This window comes from Oncorhynchus clarkii, chromosome 16 (genome assembly GCF_045791955.1).
Source record: "Oncorhynchus clarkii lewisi isolate Uvic-CL-2024 chromosome 16, UVic_Ocla_1.0, whole genome shotgun sequence".
NCBI classification, from domain to species: Eukaryota; Metazoa; Chordata; class Actinopteri; order Salmoniformes; family Salmonidae; genus Oncorhynchus; species Oncorhynchus clarkii.
In genome coordinates this window covers 6,617,137-6,637,356 of record NC_092162.1, presented here as the reverse complement: position 1 = coordinate 6,637,356, position 20,220 = coordinate 6,617,137, and the positions used below count along the sequence as shown (strand labels likewise).

General features: G+C 43.7%; 2 protein-coding genes across 2 annotated transcripts in view; one reads left to right on the top strand and one right to left on the bottom strand.

The window, feature by feature from the left end:
* The window catches only part of LOC139367829 (kinesin family member 20Ba), a 38,754-nt gene extending 31,430 nt beyond the window's left edge, over nt 1-7,324 (bottom strand). Inside the window, exons 1-14 of the mRNA XM_071106168.1 lie at nt 7,291-7,324; nt 6,731-6,929; nt 5,085-5,192; nt 4,844-4,982; nt 4,348-4,532; nt 4,197-4,236; nt 3,063-3,272; nt 2,763-2,874; nt 2,546-2,617; nt 2,275-2,421; nt 1,591-2,011; nt 1,149-1,288; nt 641-764; nt 144-345 (exon numbers count right to left, since the gene is read on the bottom strand). Of these exons, the coding sequence (XP_070962269.1) occupies nt 144-345; nt 641-764; nt 1,149-1,288; nt 1,591-2,011; nt 2,275-2,421; nt 2,546-2,617; nt 2,763-2,874; nt 3,063-3,272; nt 4,197-4,236; nt 4,348-4,532; nt 4,844-4,982; nt 5,085-5,192; nt 6,731-6,928 (2,098 nt within the window). The 5' untranslated portion in view covers nt 6,929; nt 7,291-7,324. The remainder of the gene's footprint in view (nt 1-143; nt 346-640; nt 765-1,148; nt 1,289-1,590; nt 2,012-2,274; nt 2,422-2,545; nt 2,618-2,762; nt 2,875-3,062; nt 3,273-4,196; nt 4,237-4,347; nt 4,533-4,843; nt 4,983-5,084; nt 5,193-6,730; nt 6,930-7,290) is intronic.
* Nucleotides 7,325-12,292: 4,968 nt separating this feature from the next.
* LOC139367899 (vesicle transport protein SFT2A-like) overlaps nt 12,293-20,220 on the top strand; it is a 47,018-nt gene continuing 39,090 nt past the window's right edge. The window contains exon 1 of the mRNA XM_071106271.1: nt 12,293-12,486. Coding sequence (XP_070962372.1) covers nt 12,421-12,486 — 66 coding nt within the window. The 5' untranslated portion in view covers nt 12,293-12,420. The remainder of the gene's footprint in view (nt 12,487-20,220) is intronic.

The following is a 20,220-nucleotide window of genomic DNA, read 5'->3' as shown; positions in this document are numbered from 1 at the left end:
GTAAATAGGTGTAATGCTTGGGCAATTTGTTTTTATGTGAACCCTTGTGGGTCCCGACGACCACGATGAAGAAACACTGGGCTATAAAAAAAATAAATAAAAAAACATTTTTAAAACGAGGCAACTGGTTGTCATTTGGCTACCATTGGTTTTGACAGTGAGCTGCTCCTGGGCTTGGTTCAGCAGCGCCGAGAGATCATCCACTCTCTTTTCCAGATTGGAGATGGTTTCGCCACTGGGTTGGGTGACCACCAGACACGTCTTGGCCTCCAAAGCTGCCTTCTTTATGCCCGCCAGGTCACTGCACATGGAGTCAAACATCTTTCCCAATGGCGAGCTGTCCTCCTACAACAGAGAAGACATATTTGAGTCATTTTGGAGATGCTATTATCCAGAGACACTTACAATTAGTGCATTCATCTTAAGATAGCTAGGTGAGACAAGCACATATCGCTCTCATAGTGAATACATTATTTCTCAATAAAGTAGCCATCAGCAAAGACAGCACTAGTAAGAAAAGACGAGTTAGGTTTTTTTTTTGTCACCGCAGTTTGAACACCAAGGTAAAGGACGAGAGACATGGCTACATCATGAAGGTTGACACTGTGAATGTCCAACACATCTAGGCAGGATGCATTACTGTGGCTCGCTCTTCTCTGTCCAACTCCTCTTGACTGGTGTTAATGTTCACAAGATTTCTCAGGATCTCTAGACGCTTCTCTGCTCTCTCCTCGACATTCTTCTCCTCTTTGGCCAGACGCTCCCTGTAAGACACAGAGATGGATAGATATATTTTTTTAACCTTTATTTAACTAGGCAAGTCAGTTAAGAACAAATTCTTATTTTCAATGACGGCCTAGGAACAGTGGGGTTAACTGCCTTGTTCAGGGGGAGAACGACAGATTTGTACCTTGTCAGCTCGGTTACAAGTCCAACACTAACCACTAGGCTAACTGCCACCCCAAATATTATAGCTAGATCTTGTTCAGTTATGTATCAAAAGACATAAAAAACATTTACCTTTAAAAATCTACTATGTAAAGTGTTGAGTACCTCAGTTGGTAGAAAAACACTCAAACCCCCCCAAAATATTTTAAGCAACCAAAAACAAAAATAAAATGACTGAAACAAGGCACAGAAGGGCTCACTTGTAATCGGTCTGCATTTCAGAGAAGAACTCCGAGAACTCCTTGGTGACCTCGTCACGGATACGGGATTCCAAAGCAATGTTTTCAGACCTCTCTTTCTGGAGCTGTTCCCGGAGCTCCGTCAACTGGAGGAGCTGGCTCTGAAGGGTTGACAGACATTTACCTCTTGTGGACAGACGTCATTGAGCATTACGTGACACTTTAGTTCTAGGTTAACCGGAGATGAATTTGATATTAATTAGGGCCCCAGAGTTTTGACCATTTCACCCGATGAGTGAAACTCTGGTCCATTTACTATTAACAGGGCTAAATCTTACCCAAATGTCTCAATCAAATCAGGGCCTGGAAATGTAGTAAACTTTTAACATTGGTGAGCCAATTGGAATTTCTGTGTAAGAAGCAAATAAAAATAGCCACAGGAGTAGTTGGGGGAGAGACTTACCTCATAAGTGTCTTTATTGATGAGAACCTTTTCATCATCGTCCACTTCCTGCATGGTCTCCATCACGCTCTCCTCTTCCTCTTCCGTGTCGTCATGCTCCTGCACGTCCTCCAGACTGGTCTCCCAGCCAATCAGGGAGCTCCTTCTCTTCTGACCCAACAGGTACTTCCTGTCTGCGTTGTTGATGATCATGGACAGTTCCCGGGCCGACCTTTTGGTGGCGAGGTGGGGGACGGTCTTGGTGGTCAGCACCACCACCTTCTGAGCCACGGCGGAGAACTTTAGCACGTTGAGCGTCTCGTCGTACATGGAGGCACACTGGTTGACGTTGACTATCATGCAGGCTTTGCCCCGGCCACAGAAGAAGCCCTGTAGGTAGTGGGTCAGCTTGCTCTCCCTGAAGGGGACGTGCTGTGGTAGCCTAGCAACAAGGGTTTGATTGATTGATTGATTACATTTGTCAGTAAAACATTTTTTTTTTAAATAATAATATGATCTATACATACAGTACATCGAAAAACGTGACTGTCAGAATAAGAAGTTTGACTTATTTCCACTGTGGTCCTCATCAGGTCAGAACATTAACAATTCCAAGCTACAGATTTGTAAACCCCCCCCACTTTGTAAAATGTATAATTCCATAATCATCAAATATTTTTCTGAAAGCAGACATTCAAGGCTCACTTGGATTGCTGGCTTTGCCGTAACGTGTTGATACACTTGCCCAGTGTCATCAGGGAAGTATTGATGTTTCCAGCCTCTTTCAAACGCTCCCCTTTATTCTGAGTTTTAGCACACCTCTCAGACCCAGCCAGGTCACACAAGGACAGCCTGAACATAAACAAACCCTGCCTTAATATATATACACACACACACACACACACACGTACTGCATAGGGCTTCTAAGGATATTGTTTTTGTCCAAATGAATAAAAAAAATATGCATTTCACTTACTCGCTGATCGAGTTAACACGAGGAATCCTAGCATCTTCCATCCGCAGGATACGAACAGAAAATATGCTGTGGCTGAGCATAGGAACAGATTTCTATAAGAGCACAGCGGTCAAGCTACTGTGTGAACTTGGCTCATGCAAGTTCGTACCAGCCCCCCAAAAAAGAAAGACTGGAATAATTAAAAAAAAGGGAAATGATTGACGTGCTTAATAATCACCTCCGGCTCGAGAGGAGGTTGAGCTTTGTGCTGGCGAAGCTCTGGTTCTTCTTCCCTAGCTTCATTACCTTGTAGGCTTCCTCCGCATTGTTCACCTGTATCCACTTCAGATCTGAAAAATCACACACAGGAACATTTGGTCATCTCCGGTTCAGTCGGTAGAGCGTGGTGCTTTACAACGACAAGATCGTGGGTTCGATTCCTGGGACCACCCGGACGTCAAACAGACGCCTGACTAAGTCTCACTGGATAAATATAAAAGACTCAAAAGTCAAATGTGACACAATCTGCAGCCGTTACCTTTCACAAAGGAGTTGCCTTTGACATCCTGCGACAGCCGCAGCGTGGTTCTCTTCTGGGCTCCGATCGGAACGGACTCCAGCAGGTCGTGAATGTTCTCGTTGTAGATTTCACAGAAGGACACCCAGACGGAGAACTTGGTGTGTGCTTCAACAACCAGACTGAAACGTTGTTCCGTCACAGTCCCCTCGATGTCACTCGGTGTGGACCCTGTCAGAGAAACAAGTGGTGGTGTTAACCTGTTACAAACCTCTGGTTGGATAGAAGTCTATTGTAAATGGCCTAATGATACGCCAAAGTATCGGAGAGATGGACATGTGACAATCATGTCTAAATGCAGGACAGGACTATGCATCGTGGAACGATAACATAAATAATTTGGTCTCATGTCAATTATTTACTTATGTATCTGTTATTTTACCAAGTAAGTTGACTGAGAACATGTTCTCATTTACAGCAACGACCTGGGGAATAGTTACAGGGGAGAGGAGGGGGGGATGAATGAGCCAATTGTAAACTGGGGATTATTAGGTGACCGTAATGGTTTGATGGGACAGATTGGGAATTTAGCCAGGACACCAGGGGTTAACACCCCTACTCTAACGATAAGTGCCATGGGATCTTTTAATGACCGCAGAGAGTCAGGACACCTGTTTAACGTCCCGGCCGTAAGACAGCACCCTACACAGGGAGCATGGTGTTTACAACGCAGGGCTCTCTATGGCAACCTTTATTTTATTTTAAAGGAGCCAGTGTGCGACCAAGTTGATAAACATAGGAGTGCATAAAGAAATGTAGGATCACAATGAAAAATATTTGGAAGTCAAAGTTAGAATCCTTTAGTACAAGTGCTAAATAAAAATACAGATTGCATAGCAAAATATTTAGGCGCATATTTGAGTAAAATTATCACAACGTAGAACCCTGCAATGCCAGGATAGTGGGTTCAATTCCCAGGACCGACCAACTGGCCAGGTCGAAGTTGTAAATGAGAACTTGTTCTCAACTAGCCTACCTGGTTAAATAAAGGTGAAATAAAAATAAATAAATATGTAAAAATGTATGAACTCTTGACTAAGTCGCTTTGGATAAAAGCATCTGCTGAATAGCATATAAAATAATACATTTCCTTGCCTTCCAGGGTTGTCTTGGTGAAGCTTTTCTGGTTATCACTCTATGGGAGAAGAGCAATAAGGGACATCATTTAATATAAATGACTAGAAACAAAGAACAACCTGTTGAGAAATGCAATGGCTTTTATCAGGTCAATGAACCAACCCAGTACCTCCTTGAGGAGCCTGAAGAGGTTTCTCTTGTTAGTGGCCTCTTCACTCTGCTGGTCTTTAGTGAGCCTGATGAACTCTCTGCATCGCTGTGGCTTGATAGTCATCTGGTCGTAAACACGCCCCTCAATGCTGTTGAAGATGACATTCAAAGACCTGGGGAGGATCCCTCCATTGGCCTCTGGACCTTAAAAAAAAAAAAAAAAAAACAGGTGTTGAGAATCTCTTCATTTCTCAATCTCTTTGTCTCAGTGGTTTGTTAGCAGGTGTTTACCATAAAGAGCATTATCAGCTCATACCGACAACAGGTTTTTGATTGCGATAGAAACTTAGAAGCACCATCAGAGGATTTAAGTCTCAACATAGAATATCAGCAATGTGAAAATCCTAACAGTGAATCTGTGCTAACTCAGGTTGGACCTTTGGGTACAAGTTGGATATTACACCAACACATCAGTTTGCATCTGTCCAACTCTGCAAATAATCAAGAAATCAAACCTAGAAAAGTGAATGTCTTTCCCGCATTGGTCACTCCATACGTGAAAACGAGAGAATTTCCGCCTTCCAGAACCTCCTTGACGAGGCCTCTCACTGTGCTGTCAAACATCTCCCTCTGAGTGGTTTCTGGCCCTAAGACCTGAGGACAAAAATGAAAAATAATGTGGTTGGAAGAACCTTCATTTTTTTTGGTTCCTAGAAAAAGAGTCATGGGTGTCTCCAACAAACCCTGCTGACTGACCTGTGAGAATTGAAACCGTTGAGCCGATTTGTCACGGAGCCGCGCTGAGAGCGAAGTCCTTGGAGCCTTAAGGAGGACCGTGTCCGGGCGCTCGATGGAAACGCAGTCCTTGAATGTGTACAGGGAAAAGACAGCAAGTCATAGTCAAAGCTCAACAGTTATTATGTTTCCAAGTCTCTTGTTAATCGGGAAGTGTGTGGGCGGTGGTGAGGTAACGGGTATCTATATTGAACAAAAATATAAAACGCAACATGTAAAGTGTTGGTCCCATGTTTCATGAACTGAAATAAAAGACAGCAGACATTTTCCATACACATTAAAAAAAAAACATCTCTCAAATAGAGCACTAATTTGTTTATATCCCTGTTAGTGAGCATTTCACCCTTGCCAAGATATGCCACACCTGTCAGGTGGCTGGATTATCAAGAAGCGGATTAAAACAGCATGATCATTACAGGTGCACCTTGTGCTGGGGACAATAAAAGGACGCTAAAAATGTGCGGTTTTGTCACAACGCCACAGACGTCTCAAGTTGAGGGAGTGTACATGATGACTGCAGGGAATGTCCACCAGAGTTGTTGCCAGAGAATTAGTTTATTTCTCTACCATAAGCCGCCTCCAATGTCATTTTAAGGGAATTTGGCAGTATGTCCAACCGGCCTCACAACTGCAGACCATGTTTAACCACACCAACCCAGGACCGACACATCGGTCTTCCTCACCTGCGGGATCATCTGAGGGGGTGCTGCAGAGTATTCCTGTCTGTAATAAAGCTCTCGCCTGGAAAAAGAATATTCTGATTTGCTGGGCCTGCTCCCCAGTGTGTTTGTCTATTCCCACCCATGGTGGCCACTTGCAGTCATGTGAAATCCATAGAGTCGGGCTAATGAATTCATTTCAAATTGACAGATTTCCTTATTTAAACTTTAACTCAGTAAAATCTTTGAAATGATTGCATGTTGCGTTTATATTTTTGTTCAATATAGATGGTTCATGTGACAAACTGGGGTGTACTCATTACGCAGAAAAACATTTTGCAACAGATATATATTTCAAACACTCTTCAACATGAACTTGCCCAGTTTGTCTCAGCTGTTGGGTTCTTAAACGGAAGTTCTAGTTCATTTTAAATTGTATGGTTTCCACTAGGGCTGGGAATTGTCAGGGACCTGAAGATATATTATTATGACACTTGGTGCCAATAGGATATGTATTACAATTCTCACGTTTCAATGTGTATTTCGTTTTGCCTTTCCAAACATATTGCTCGCCATATGTCTACTGCAGAGGGACAAGAGAGAGCGCAATCAGGAAACACATTTTTGATTCGTAATGGAAATTAGCGCTGAAAACAAATTGGCTCCCTATTTAAAAAGGATGGAGAACAAGCTATGAAGGGGATTACTGGAGTTTTGGTGCTGGTACAGTCAAATAGCGCAAACATAATATTGCGACAGTAAAAACGATACATGTAAAAATGTATATCCCGATTTGTAACTATCGATTTAAATCCCGATATGTAACCATCGCCATTCCGAATAGCCTGCGAAGTGATTGGCACGATCTATATATGATCGATTATTCTGTGTGTTAAGGTTAATGAATACACCCCTGCCTGGATTTCAAGCTGTGTTGAGTTCAATTACCTGCGATTCGCCCTTTTCACTCTCAGTTGTTGTGAATGGTCGAATGCGAAGGTACACCTGCAAGTGTTCATGCTCTTCCAGGCAAGACTCCTGGGAGTCTATGGAATTAAACTCAGAAAATAGGTCTTTCTTCAAGTCGTCGAAGTTAACTTCCCGCTCCACGCTTTCCAATTTGTTGTAAAAACACGATTCCATCATCCTGTGTCAAATAAATGTTGTGGGAGAGAGACAGCTAACGTTAGATGTTCAGCAAGCGCACCATCCACATGGAACTAAGCAGATCACAACACTAATGCTAATAAATCAGCACAATAAACAAGTGGCGTTGTAGTAGAAACATTTTGGCATTAACTTAAACTCCTTGGTATGTGCACTGACAGCTCTGTGTTACAGCTAACATGAGCTAAACCAGAGAGCGGAAGAGACGAAGTCAATAATAATAATAATATAAACGTATTCTTTGGCTAAACCAACATTCAGACGATGGCAAACGCTAACCTGTCTGAATGATAAAAATAAAAAACATTAAATTGACATCAGGCTTTTTATTTTCTACTTACGTGAGAAAACGGATTCCCAAAATATTGATCGCATCAAAAATCCTTCTTCAACCCAAACTGTCCCGGTCTTATTTTTAAATTCGACCAATCGGGAGAGAGGGATTTTTTTTTTTACCGGAAGAGTTCATTGGGGCGAATAAAGTTTTTTTTTCTTCCATAGGCTACAACTGTGACGTCATCCCTCAGTCTACGAAACTAATCATAAAATAAAACGTCCCTTTTTCAGGACCTTGTCTTTCAAAGATAATTTGTCTTTCAAAGATCTTCATTGTAAAGGGTTTAAACACTGTTTCCCATGCTTGTTCAAACAATTAACGAACATGCACCTGTGGAACGGTCATTAAGACACTAACAGCTTACAGTAGGCAATTGAGGTCACAATTATGAAAACTTAGGACTCTTAAAGAGGCCTTTCTACTGACTCTGAAAAACACCAAAAGAAAGATGCCCAGGGTCCCTGATCATCTGTGTGAACGTGCCTTAGGCATGCTGCAAGGAGGCATGAGGACTGCAGATGTGGCGAGGGCAATACATTGCAATGTATGTACTGTGAGACGCCTTAGACAGAGCTACAGGGAGACAGGACGGACAGCTGATCATCCTCACAGTGACAGACAAATGTAACCACACCTGCACAGGATCGGTACATCCGAACATCACACCTGCGGGACAGGTACAGGATGGCAACAACGACTACCCGAGTTACACCAGGAACGCACAATCCCTCTATCAGTGCTCAGACTGTCTGCAATAGGCTGAGAGAGCCTGGACTGAGGGCTTGTAGGCCTGTTGTAAGGCAGGTCCTCACCAGACATCACCGGCAACAATGTCACCTACGGGCACAAACCCACCGTCGCTGGACCAGACAGGACTGGCAAAAAGTGCTCTTCACTGACGAGTCGCTGTTTTGTCTCACCAGGGGTGATGGTTGTATTCGTGTTTATCGTCGATGGAATGAGCGTTACACCGAGGCCTGTACTCTGGAGCGGGATTGATTTGGAGGTGGAGGGTCCGTCATGGTCTGTGGCGGTGTGTCACAGCATCATCGGACTGAGCTTGTTGTCATTGCAGGCAATCTCAACGCTGTGCGTTACAGGGAAGACATCCTCCTCCCTCATGTGGTACCCTTCCTGCAGGCTCATCCTGACATGACCCTCCAGCATGACAATGCCACCAGCCATACTGCTCGTTCTGTGCGTGATTTCCTGCAAGACAGGAATGTCAGTGTTCTGCCATGGCCAGCGAAGAGCCCGGATCTCAATCCCATTGAGCACATCTGGGACCTGATGGATCAGAGTGTGAGGGCTAGGGCCATTCCCTCCCAGAAATGTTTGGGAACTTGCAGGTGCCTTGGTGGAAGAGTTGGGTAACATCTCACAGCAAGAACTAGCAAATCTGGTGCAGTCCATGAGGAGGAGATGCACTGCAGTACTTAATGCAGCTGGTGGCCACACCAGATACTGACTGTTACTTTTGATTTTGACCCCCCCTTTGTTCAGGGACACATTATTCCATTTCTGTTAATCACATGTCTGTGGAACTTGTTCAGTTTATGTCTCAGTTGTTGAATCTTGTTATGTTCATATAAATATTTACACATGTTAACTTTAATGAAAATAAACGCAGTTGACAGTGAGAGGACACTTCCTTTTTTTACAAACGCCATGACTTGATATTTCAAGTATTATTATTATTTAAAATATTCAACAATAAATAATGCATTGTAAAAAATAATGGATTTTCTATAAGTTAAGGTAGCTAACGTTAGCTAGCGTTAACATTGACTTTCAAAGACACAGCTCAGAGTGAATATACATTTTTTTTTTTTGCATAACTGAAATGGATTATTGTCCAATCTGCAGACCATGACTAACGTCTGATAACCCAAACGGACGTCCTGAGTGGCACCTTTCGAAACCTCCACTTCTCCTTATATGGTTCGTTTCGAAAAGTCCGCTTTTCCTGAAAGATGCACTGAGAGGTGACAGCAGTGAGACCCTAAGGGGTGACTGCTCTGAGAGATGACATCGCAGCTCTCCTCTCGTTTTTTTACGGTCTCTGGCCAAGTATGGATAGCTACAGCCAAAGTATGGTTGACCGGAGTATGGGCAAGTGTCTGTGACGAAAGAAGTGGGTGTATGGAAAGAGAATCCGCTAATTGGGAAGATTTGTTGCAACTCAAGACCGTTTTAGGTGGCTGATTGGGCTGCACGATAAGTGATAAGCCGGTGAACCGGTGTTGTTTCGATGTGCTTCCTACTCCACAGCTGCAATTTTTTTCCCTCCCATGATTTCATTTCAAGTAGGATAGCAGCCTACACAAGAAATAACTAATTTTGATAACCATATAGATGTCACCTTGATACAAACATACATCCATACATACAGTTGAAGTCGGAAGTTTAGGTTGAAGTCATTAAAATTCGTTTTTCAACAACTCAACAAATTTCTTGTTAACAAACTATAGTTTTGGCAAGTCAGTTAGGACATACACTTTGTGCATGACACAAGTAATGTTTCTCACACCGAAGAACCGAGTTCGTAACAGGGTCTTGACAGAAACAGAGCCCTTCTGTCAAGACCCGGTTACGAACTTGGGTCTCCGGTGTGAGAAAGTCACTTAGCAAACTGAGCCACTAATAGTCAGCGGAACCCAGAAGATGAGGCAGACACAGCAGTACTTGAGACAGTGTTTTAATAAAGTAAACAGGAAAGATCTTCAGGCAAAAATATAAATCCAAGAGAAAAGGTAATCCTCCAAGTGAAAAGGTAAATCCACAAGGTGGTATGTACAGCAGGAAAAAGCCTCAAAAGATAATCAAAAATAAATAAACGAGAACAAAAACAGAGTACCACAAGAGAGTCCAACTGGAGCAACACATGTACACAGCATCGCTGGGGCTGGGTGCTAACATTCAAACACAGAGCAAAGAACTGAGGAAAACTAAGGGTTTAAATACGTTCAAGGGAAACCAAGAGGGTCAAAAAGCACAATGGGGGCATCTAGTGGCCAAAACCGGAACAATCCTGGCCAAATCCTGACGCACCATTAAATATATCTACACTGTATTTCTGATTTGATGTTATTTTAATGGACAACAAATGTGCTTTTCTTCCAAAAACAAGGACATTGCTATGTGACCCCAAACTTTTGAACAGTAGTGTGTGTGTATGTATATATATAAACACATGATCTGTGGTAGGCTATGTGAATAACGTGGAAGGCTACATTAATAAAGATATGCTTCCGTCTGTAATATTTGATTTAGATTTATAAGGGCGGGGTCAAGTTTACAGTTGAAGCTGCTTCACTCAACTCTTCCTCACGCCCCACCACTACAGAGTTCAGTTAGCTTCTTAGCTAGCAGTAAAAGGCATTATTGTTATTAGCCTATTTGGCGCTAACCAGCTAATCTGCCATGACGGATATGAAATTACACCACCGAGGCCGCCACCAAGCACAGCAGCGATGATGCTGCCGAGCTCCAGCTAGCTCCATGTGCAGAGTCTACCCCCCTTTCCATAAGTGGCTCCACAGCCCCCCTCCACGCTATACCACAATAAACATGAGTTTAATTTCCGTTTCCATTAAGTGCTTTTGAAATTAAATCTGTATCCCATCTCCACTGTAACAGCATAATGGACAGCGCCCGACACAGTAAAGCAAGGCCTATTTGGTCATGAATATAGGCTACAAGATAGATAGGGTAATTCACCTATTGCAAACAGCATATATGAATGCAACTGAATAAAACACATTTTTCTTTCCACAGTGCAGTACATTACAAACGCTCCTTGCTTGATGTGTCCCTAGCAAATCCTTTGGATCTATCGATAGCATGCTCCCAGTTAGAAGAGCTGCCTTGGGTGTTAGCTTTGGATCCAATACAGAACATGGGAAACCAAAATGCAGCATCTGCAGTAACAGAGTATTCCCGGCCACTCTCTTCATATGAACCAGTTGATATTAAATGAACGTTTTTGGACAGAAAACTTGCGGCTAGAGTAGGATTCTAGGCTAACCTGGACTAGCTCTTAACGGGTCTACTTCTCTGCTATTCAAATCAGAAGAACAGAAATATCTACCACCAATCAATAGGAAACAGAACAAAAACGTAATTGTTGCCAGCAGCACAGTTACAGTCACCAATGCTCTAGATAACATGAAAAAAGCCTGACCAATTCTACTAGGGTGAGTAGAATGGTAAGAGTCAGGTGTTCTCTCATTTGTGTCTGGAAGTAGCTAGCAAGCTGGCCAACTTCAGTCAGTTATCTTGGGTGCGGTTGTGAGGCCGGATCGCTCTGATCAACCCGACTCGTCCAGTGTGTGCTCTGAATTCTCCTAGAGCGAAATGTTTCAAAAAACACACAATCTGACAAAGCTCTGAATTTACAAACACACCCTAGTTTAGATAACTTTCCACAGTTAAACTGTAATTCAACTTTTCAGAACTTTCACATTATAACAATGGCGAGCACATTCTAAGCATTAAATAATGAGTAAACAACGTGACTTTTGACCCAATTCAGCTACCTGGACCACTTTTCTCAACAAGGTGTTGTAGATAAAAAGGTAAAGGGTACGAAACCTTGGTCTAATTCTCTGATATTCAAATCTGAAATCAGAACACTACTTCAACAATGCCTCCTTGTCTTCTGTACTTTGTTATTACAGTTTGCATATACCGTGGTAATCTAGTAGGAGAGTGTATACAAGTTCAGTAGTCTGAGTGTAGTTATTTGTGATAAAATAATGTGCTCTAACTGCCCAACGATCTAAAGTAATAAGGTCGATAGTGTAGTCTATCAAATAAATATATTATTTTATTAAATGTAACTTGGATTAAATGTAATTAATTGGCTTAAGTAAAACATTTTAAACTTCTTCCACTAAAACAAAAATATTTGTAAAGAATAGCACCAATATTTTCCATGGAAGTGAACATCTAGTTTTAAACTCTATGTCGCGCTGCCTGGGTAGCATACGTAGTATTACATAGATACGCCCATCCGTGAAGTCGGAGGAAGTTGGTTTACTAGACAATCTAGCATTGCCTTTTAGTTTCGCTGTCTAGCTAGCTCATTTAGCTACAAACAAATAATAATCCACATAAATAGTTATTATCAACGATGGACAAGCTTCGTAGTATGATGGGGGGGCGAGAAGACAACGAGGAAACGGGTCTCACGGCGCAGGTAACACAGCAAGAACGTCGTACTTTATCAGTCAGTGCTATGATGAAACCTTAAGATATCCCTACCTTAAACTTAACCCCATGAACCTTACTTAAACCCGACCCTGTGTACATTGCAATTTTAATTTGGGATAGGGACGTCCCAAGGATCCCGGATAGCTTGCCAACGCAAAAACCTTGGCTTGACACATGACGAATCGAGTGGTTATATATATCTGTTTTGTTTTGAGTGACGGTGCATTTCCGTTAATCACATCAAAAGCATCATTTAAATGTTGTTCGTCACGAGTATTTCAGCTACCACTTTGCACCTTATTGTCATTGATACACCTCACATATGTGTCGACTGTGCTGAGATAGTTTGGTAGCTAGACCAGTGTGTCGTGAACAACATTTGACTCGGCGGTTTTTGTCGTCAAAAACATACAAGTCCTCAATTGAAACTGATTAAAAACGGATACCATTTGTGAAAACATGCCACAGTTGGACTAGATAATGCTAAACAAGGTTGGAATGTTAAATCAATTCAACAAAAGACCGTTACTTCATTTTGGCGGAAAAAATGTGTGAAAGTCAGTTGAAATCAGACTGGGGATGTATTTGAATTGACAATTGCATTGGAGGCATACTTATATGAACCCCCTACCCATAATAAATACAGGTTAAATCAAATAAATATACACTGGACTGCTTAACCTATCGATTGTGCACCGATGAAATGGGTTTTCAGCCTACTCCATGACACCCACAGAACACAACTATGTAGCATTTACACAACTATTAGCCTCTTAGCTCTTAGTGCAGGACTTTGACTGTGGGAAATCACCTCACTATTCAGTGCAGTATGAATGTCTTGCCATAAGAGCTTAGACGCTAATATTTGTGTAAACTCTGCATCGTCGTGTTCTGTGGGTGTCACGGAGTAGGCTGAAACCCCATTTCATAGGGTAGGCAGTACAGTGCATACGCTGCATTCAGAAAGTATTCATACCCCTTAACTTATTACACATTTTGTTGTTGGAGCCTGAATTCAAAATGTATTAAATAAAAACAATTCTCACCCATATAAACACAATACTCTTTATCGTGACAGAGTGAAAACATGTCTTTAAAACGTTTTTGGGATCAAACTAACTAATAATTGTATTTTGTTATATAAATTTAACAAAATACAAACCTTGTTTAGCGTTATCTATTCCAATTATGGTATGATCCCACTATTTCTATCCGTTTTGTCAGTTTCAATTGAGGACTTTTATTTTGAAGGCGAACCACCGATTCTACTGTTGCTGCTGACGCTGTTGTTCACGACACACATGCTAGCTCGCTAGTACATTGATCATATACAGTGCCTTGCGAAAGTATTCGGCCCCCTTGAACTTTGCGACCTTTTGCCACATTTCAGGCTTCAAACAAAGATATAAAACTGTATTTTTTTGTGATGAATCAACAACAAGTGGGACACAATCATGAAGTGGAACGACATTTATTGGATATTTCAAGCTTTTTTAACAAATCAAAAACTGAAAAATTGGGCGTGCAAAATTATTCAGCCCCCTTAAGTTAATACTTTGTAGTGCCACCTTTTGCTGCGATTACAGCTGTAAGTCGCTTGGGGTATGTCTCTATCAGTTTGCACATCGAGAGACTGACATTTTTTCCCATTCCTCCTTGCAAAACAGCTCGAGCTCAGTGAGGTTGGATGGAGAGCATTTGTGAACAGCAGTTCTCAGTTCTTTCCACAGATTCTCGATTGGATTCAGGTCTGGACTTTGACTTGGCCATTCTAACACCTGGATATGTTTATTTTTGAACCATTCCATTGTAGATCTTGCTTTATGTTTTGGATCATTGTCTTGTTGGAAGACAAATCTCCGTCCCAGTCTCAGGTCTTTTGCAGACTCCATCAGGTTTTCTTCCAGAATGGTCCTGTATTTGGCTCCATCCATCTTCCCATCAATTTTAACCATCTTCCCTGTCCCTGCTGAAGAAAAGCAGGCCCAAACCATGATGCTGCCATCACCATGTTTGACAGTGGGGATGGTGTGTTCAGGGTGATGAGCTGTGTTGCTTTTACGCCAAACATAACGTTTTGCATTGTTGCAAAAACTTTCTTCTTGCCACTCTTCCATAAAGGCCAGATTTGTGCAATATACGACTGATTGTTGTCCTATGGACAGAGTCTCCCACCTCAGCTGTAGATCTCTGCAGTTCATCCAGAGTGATCATGGGCCTCTTGGCTGCATCTCTGATCAGTCTTCTCCTTGTATGAGCTGAAAGTTTAGAGGGACGGCCAGGTCTTGGTAGATTTGCAGTGGTCTGATACTCCTTCCATTTCAATATTATCGCTTGCACAGTGCTCCTTGGGATGTTTAAAGCTTGGGAAATCGTTTTGTATCCAAATCCGGCTTTAAACTTCTTCACAACAGTATCTCGGACCTGCCTGGTGTGTTCCTTGTTCTTCATGATGCTCTCTGCGCTTTTAACGGACCTCTGAGACTATCACAGTGCAGGTGCATTTATACGGAGACTTGATTACACACAGGTGGATTGTATTTATCATCATTAGTCATTTAGGTCAACATTGGATCATTCAGAGATCCTCACTGAACTTCTGGAGAGAGTTTGCTGCACTGAAAGTAAAGGGGCTGAATAATTTTGCACGCCCAATTTTTCAGTTTTGGATTTGTTAAAAAAGTTTGAAATATCCAATAAATGTCGTTCCACTTCATGATTGTGTCCCACTTGTTGTTGATTCATCACAAAAAAATACAGTTTTATATCTTTATGTTTGAAGCCTGAAATGTGGCAAAAGGTCGCAAAGTTCAAGGGGGCCGAATACTTTCGCAAGGCACTGTATGTAATTGTATGGCTGTGATAGCTAACAATGTCGTATCATTTAATCCTGTGTATTTGTATGCAACACTGCTCTTTGTATGCCTTCATAAGGACATGTTGGTGTTGAAATACAGGAGAGTGAGACCAAATCATGGACGCTGGACAGAGTGGATTTCAGTTGTAACAAAAAGGCAATTTATTGAGTCAAAAGATATCTTGTCCTGCAGTTTAACGTGCACGGACCTATTCATATAGCTCAGAAGGAGTTAGCTGAAAAGGGTGCCTAAACAGAATTTGCAGCAGAATGTGTACACAGAATAATGTAGGTGGAGTCTCGTCGTGTTGGTGTTCTGACTGGTCCTGAAGAGTTGGAGGCGGGCCTGCTCTAGCCAGAGCAGGAGCCCCATTGGTGCACAGCAGAGTCCTCTGCTCTTGGCACCCAACCAGTAGAGGGGGGTGGAGTGCGAGTGTGCAGTGCTCATGAAATGTTTGTGTGTCAAGGAAGCGTGAGATAGGGGGACTGGCAGTGTCTGCTTTAGGCTCAGGTGTTTCCTGTCTTTGGAGGAGTGCATGCAAGGATCAATGTCAGTGAAATAGTTTGGCACTCTAAGCTCGTTAGTGTTGCAGGATGTTCTTTGTAGTTTACAGGGGAGTATATTTGAGTGATGGCAGCTATGTGTCCTTCGGATAATCATGTTATTGCACGTAGGCTCTAAACTTGACTGAGGACACTGGGCCCAGAGTTATCTGAGGACATCCGGTTTAACCAGAGCGTTGGCCAGCTAGTAATGCTTGATATTTGATTATTTATATAACAAATCTCCCTCTTCACGTCTATTAGACGTGAACAATAGAAATAGAACATGGAGCAACCAAACAATTTGGTAGAAACCAAATTTTTGAGTCCCCCTCTTCACGTCTTTTAAGACGTGAAAACTATATAGAACCGAGAAGGAGGAGATGACGAAAACAAAAAACCCCTCTATGCAGCGAAACTAGGCAATAAGGCGGTGCTTCTAACCTTGTATGGAGTGCATTATTGGTCTGTAGGTGTAATTCTGCGTTTGGGACGGGAGTGATTGGAGTGAGTGATGTTAGGGACGGTGTCAGGGATAGGGGACTGGGTAAGTGTACGTGATGTGGTAGGTTGTGATAGTTGTTCTATTAACCATGTGAAAGTGCCCAGGGACACCCCAAATATCAGTAGGAATATCACAAACAAAGGCCCAGATATTCCTAGCCTTGCCCAGGGAGAGAGAAATATCCCTCTAACTGGGCGAGGTTCCTTTGTCAGGGGAGATGGAGTTTGATACTCCATCACCTGAGTCAGGAGTGTCTTAATTTGGTATCGAATTAGGCTGCTCAAATCAGCTCAGACTTCAGTCAGTGTTCTGGAAGGAGTTGGGGCTGGGGTGCAATGTGTAAGGTGGTGCCAAGGTGCGCCTGATTTACCTTTGACCTGGACTGAGTGTGAAGTAACCTCCTTCACTTCGTACGGTCTAGTCCACCTGGGTTCCAGCCACTTTCTCTTGTGAACTTTAACCCTCACCCAGTCTCCAACTTTTACCTTCAGTGGTGGCGTGTCTCCCGGCAGCTCCCCCTCTTGGACCTTGCGGACCTGGGTAGAGAGTGCTGCAGAGAGTACCGTCAATTTTTTTCACATAATCAGACATTACAATTTGTTGTACATCAAGAGCGGGCATATGGGACCTCCCTCCCTTGGTGGACCAGGCATGACTCTTCCAGTCATTTTCTCATGAGGAGAGAGATGGGTGCCTGCTCCTGGTGAGGCTCTCATAGCCATCAGTGCCAGAGGCAGGACTTCAACCCATGTCAACTTCGAACCTGCACACACTTTAGCTATCTTAGCTTTCAACTTTTGGTTTGACGTTCCACCAGATCTCGGGACTGGGAATGGTACACAGAACCGAATCTGTGTGTTATGCCAAATCTTTCTTCCACCTGTCTTAGGTGTTTGTTACTGAAATGTGAGCCACTGTCAATATACCTGGGTATTAGTTTGGTTTGTAGCCACTTAATGACTGACTTGGCATTCTCTTTTGCTGTTGGTATTGCTTCTAACCATTTGGACACCTATCTACCATAACTGGGAGATAGCGTTCTATGCTACTGTCCTGAAAATATGCATTAGGTATGTTTGATATGGTTTCTTTGAGTTGTGGCTGCCACAAATGTTGCATTCGTCACAAAATAAGTCAGTCATTACGTCGCAAAATAAGTCAGTCATTACGTCGCAAAATAAGTCAGTCATTACTTTAATTTGAGGGTGCCACCAGATGTGCGAGACCTTTTGAAGGGTCTTTAGTTCCACCAGTCCTTTGTTCTTTGTTCTTTGTTCTGCTTCCTTTCTGCTTCCTCCCCCTCTTCTTTCTGGAAAAGGACGGATGAGGTGAATTCGTCTTATACAGAAACATCCAACTGCAGATAGATCTGTTGTCAGTTGTGCAAAACCTGTTGATGATCCGGGTGCGAGGAGGTTCATTGGTATGGGGTAAAAAAAAAAGTATTATTATTTTTTTCAGTAAGTTGGCTCCCTTCTCCTGCAGCGGGTGGGGGGCATCGTCATGGCCAGGGCAAGGCGTTCCCTGCCATGCCTTGGAACTGAGGTTGATTGTAGTCTTGCTTTTGCTGCTGCATGTGAGTAGGTCCGGGGTGGTTGTATGCAGGTCCCCTACCTCTCCATAGGCGTTGCTGAGTGGAGAGTGGCTGTTGACAATTCCGTGAATAATGGCCAGGAGTTCCACAGTTGTAGCACACCCCTCTGGGTATACCGGTGTAGGTGCCCTGTTGTTGCCAATATGGCTGCTGTTGTGGCGGGCCATACTGCTGTGGGGGAGGGTATTGTGCCACCATTGGTTTGGTCCCTGTTGGAACAGGGAGTGGCGCGGCCTGCTGTTGGATCATCTGAGAGACAGTCTGTGCCACTATTTGAGAGATGTCCGGTTTATGTTCAGGATCCTGGGTTTCTTCTGCCATCATCTGTTTCTTTGGTTTTTCACCTTTCTGAGCCTCTTTTAGTTGGAGCTTCAAGAGTTGAACTTGAAGGGACTGGACCTGGCTCTCAGCACCCCCTTTTTCCTTGTTGTGCTGGGTCACATGGTGGTGCACATGCGTATTGAATTGTGTCAGAGGGAGTGCGATCAGCCCCACTGTTCCTCTCAGTTTGGTTTTTACATCTCCTGGGCACCCATTCACCACCATGTCTTTCCACATGTTGAGAGTGGTGTCCGTGTGATCGAATGGTTCATCGTGGACTGATCTCCAGGTGGTTTTGGCCCTGTCCAGGTATGCTGCTGGATGCTCACCTGGATTGATGGTAAATGAAGACAGGGTAGCATGGTTTCTTTCTGTAGGGTATGCTCTGCGCAGTTCCCCCCATAGTATGGTCCTAAAATGTTCCAGTGGCAGGGTAGGCTGGTCGTCGTCCAGGTTGGCTGCTTTCATGAGAGCGGTCATTGTGTCATGGTCGGTTGCTCTGGCTAGTAGTGCTTTCATATCTCCCAGGCAGAGATTCAGACCCGAAGTCAGAGTCTGAAGTTGGAGTAGCCATGCTGAGGCCCCTCCATGCAGACTAGGCATTTGTTCCATAAGTGTGGTCAGGTCAGTCATTTTCCAAGGTTGGTACTCTAAGAAGCGTGGATCAGCTGCTGGGCGTAGGGGAAACATGCAGGCTCCACCCCGTTCGGAGTCCCTGTGTTCTCTGGCGGTCACTCCTTTATCTCTCAGTCCGGCCTGCCGGGCAGACATCCGGGTGGTGGTAGCCCTCTGGGTGTCGGTCACGTCCGTCACCTTTCCCTTCACTATGCCTTCGATGTGGTATTCACCCATCCCTTCTCCTTCGACGCCCATCAATCCTCTTGCTAGGGCTATGGATTTATTCAGTTGTCTTCTTAGGTCTTGTATCTCATATTCTACCTCTACACTGGTGGGTGCGTGTCTGTTACTGTCCTCATCATCTTCCATTGCCTGGCTCACCTGGTTCTGGCAGGATCCTTCCTCACCTTGCAGGCTGTGCGGGGAACACTCTCGGTAGTAGGCGGGGTTAGGAGGTGTGAGGAAGCGCACACCGCCATCTGCACTCTTCGGACTCGTGAGAGAGCCCACAGACCCCCTGAGGTCTATCAGGAGTGGTCCGGTTCCGGGGAAAGCCCCGGAGTTGCATTGTTGGTCCTGTTCCTGGGAGGTGTTCCCTGGACCTGGAGTACTGGTGGTGATTTGCTCACACATAATCTGCCCTCCTGTTATTCCAAAGCTCATAGCCCCTTTCAGCTGGCCTGCCTGTACACTTAGAAGAGGGGCCTGAATTGCGGGCTGGGTCCTGGTGAGGAAAGGGTTGCCTTTGAACGGGTTGTGAGACGGGCCACGTTGATTGTGCCCCATTGAATATGGTGGAGGTTGGGCCACCTCTATTGGTATCTCTGGGTATAGTGAGGGAGGAGCAGATGCCGTGTTGGTGTTGTCAGCTTGGGGGGCTGTGGGAGAATAATCGTGTGGAGCTTCGGTATCTGCTGACGTTGCAGAGACCACGCCCATTATGTCTGGTTTCTTCTGCAGTTGCACCCTCCTACTCTCCTCTATCGCCCATGTCCCTATCTTTAGCTCTGCTTCTGCTCTCTCTCTCTCTCTAGTGCCTTCTTTTTTGAACATGTGTATCTTGTTCCTCTCCGTCTCACTCGCTCTTGCTTTTTCTACTGCGTCCTCTAGCTCTTCCTGCATAGATTGGAGTTTCCCCCCTGTAGGAGGTCCCCCGCTAAAGTAACCTGCTTGTGTCCATTTTAATTTTATCCGTTCCCACACTTTCTTCACTTTGCTATACTGTTCTTTCCCTCCCGCTCTATCAATCATACTCTGATCTAAATATTCATTGAATTTGAGT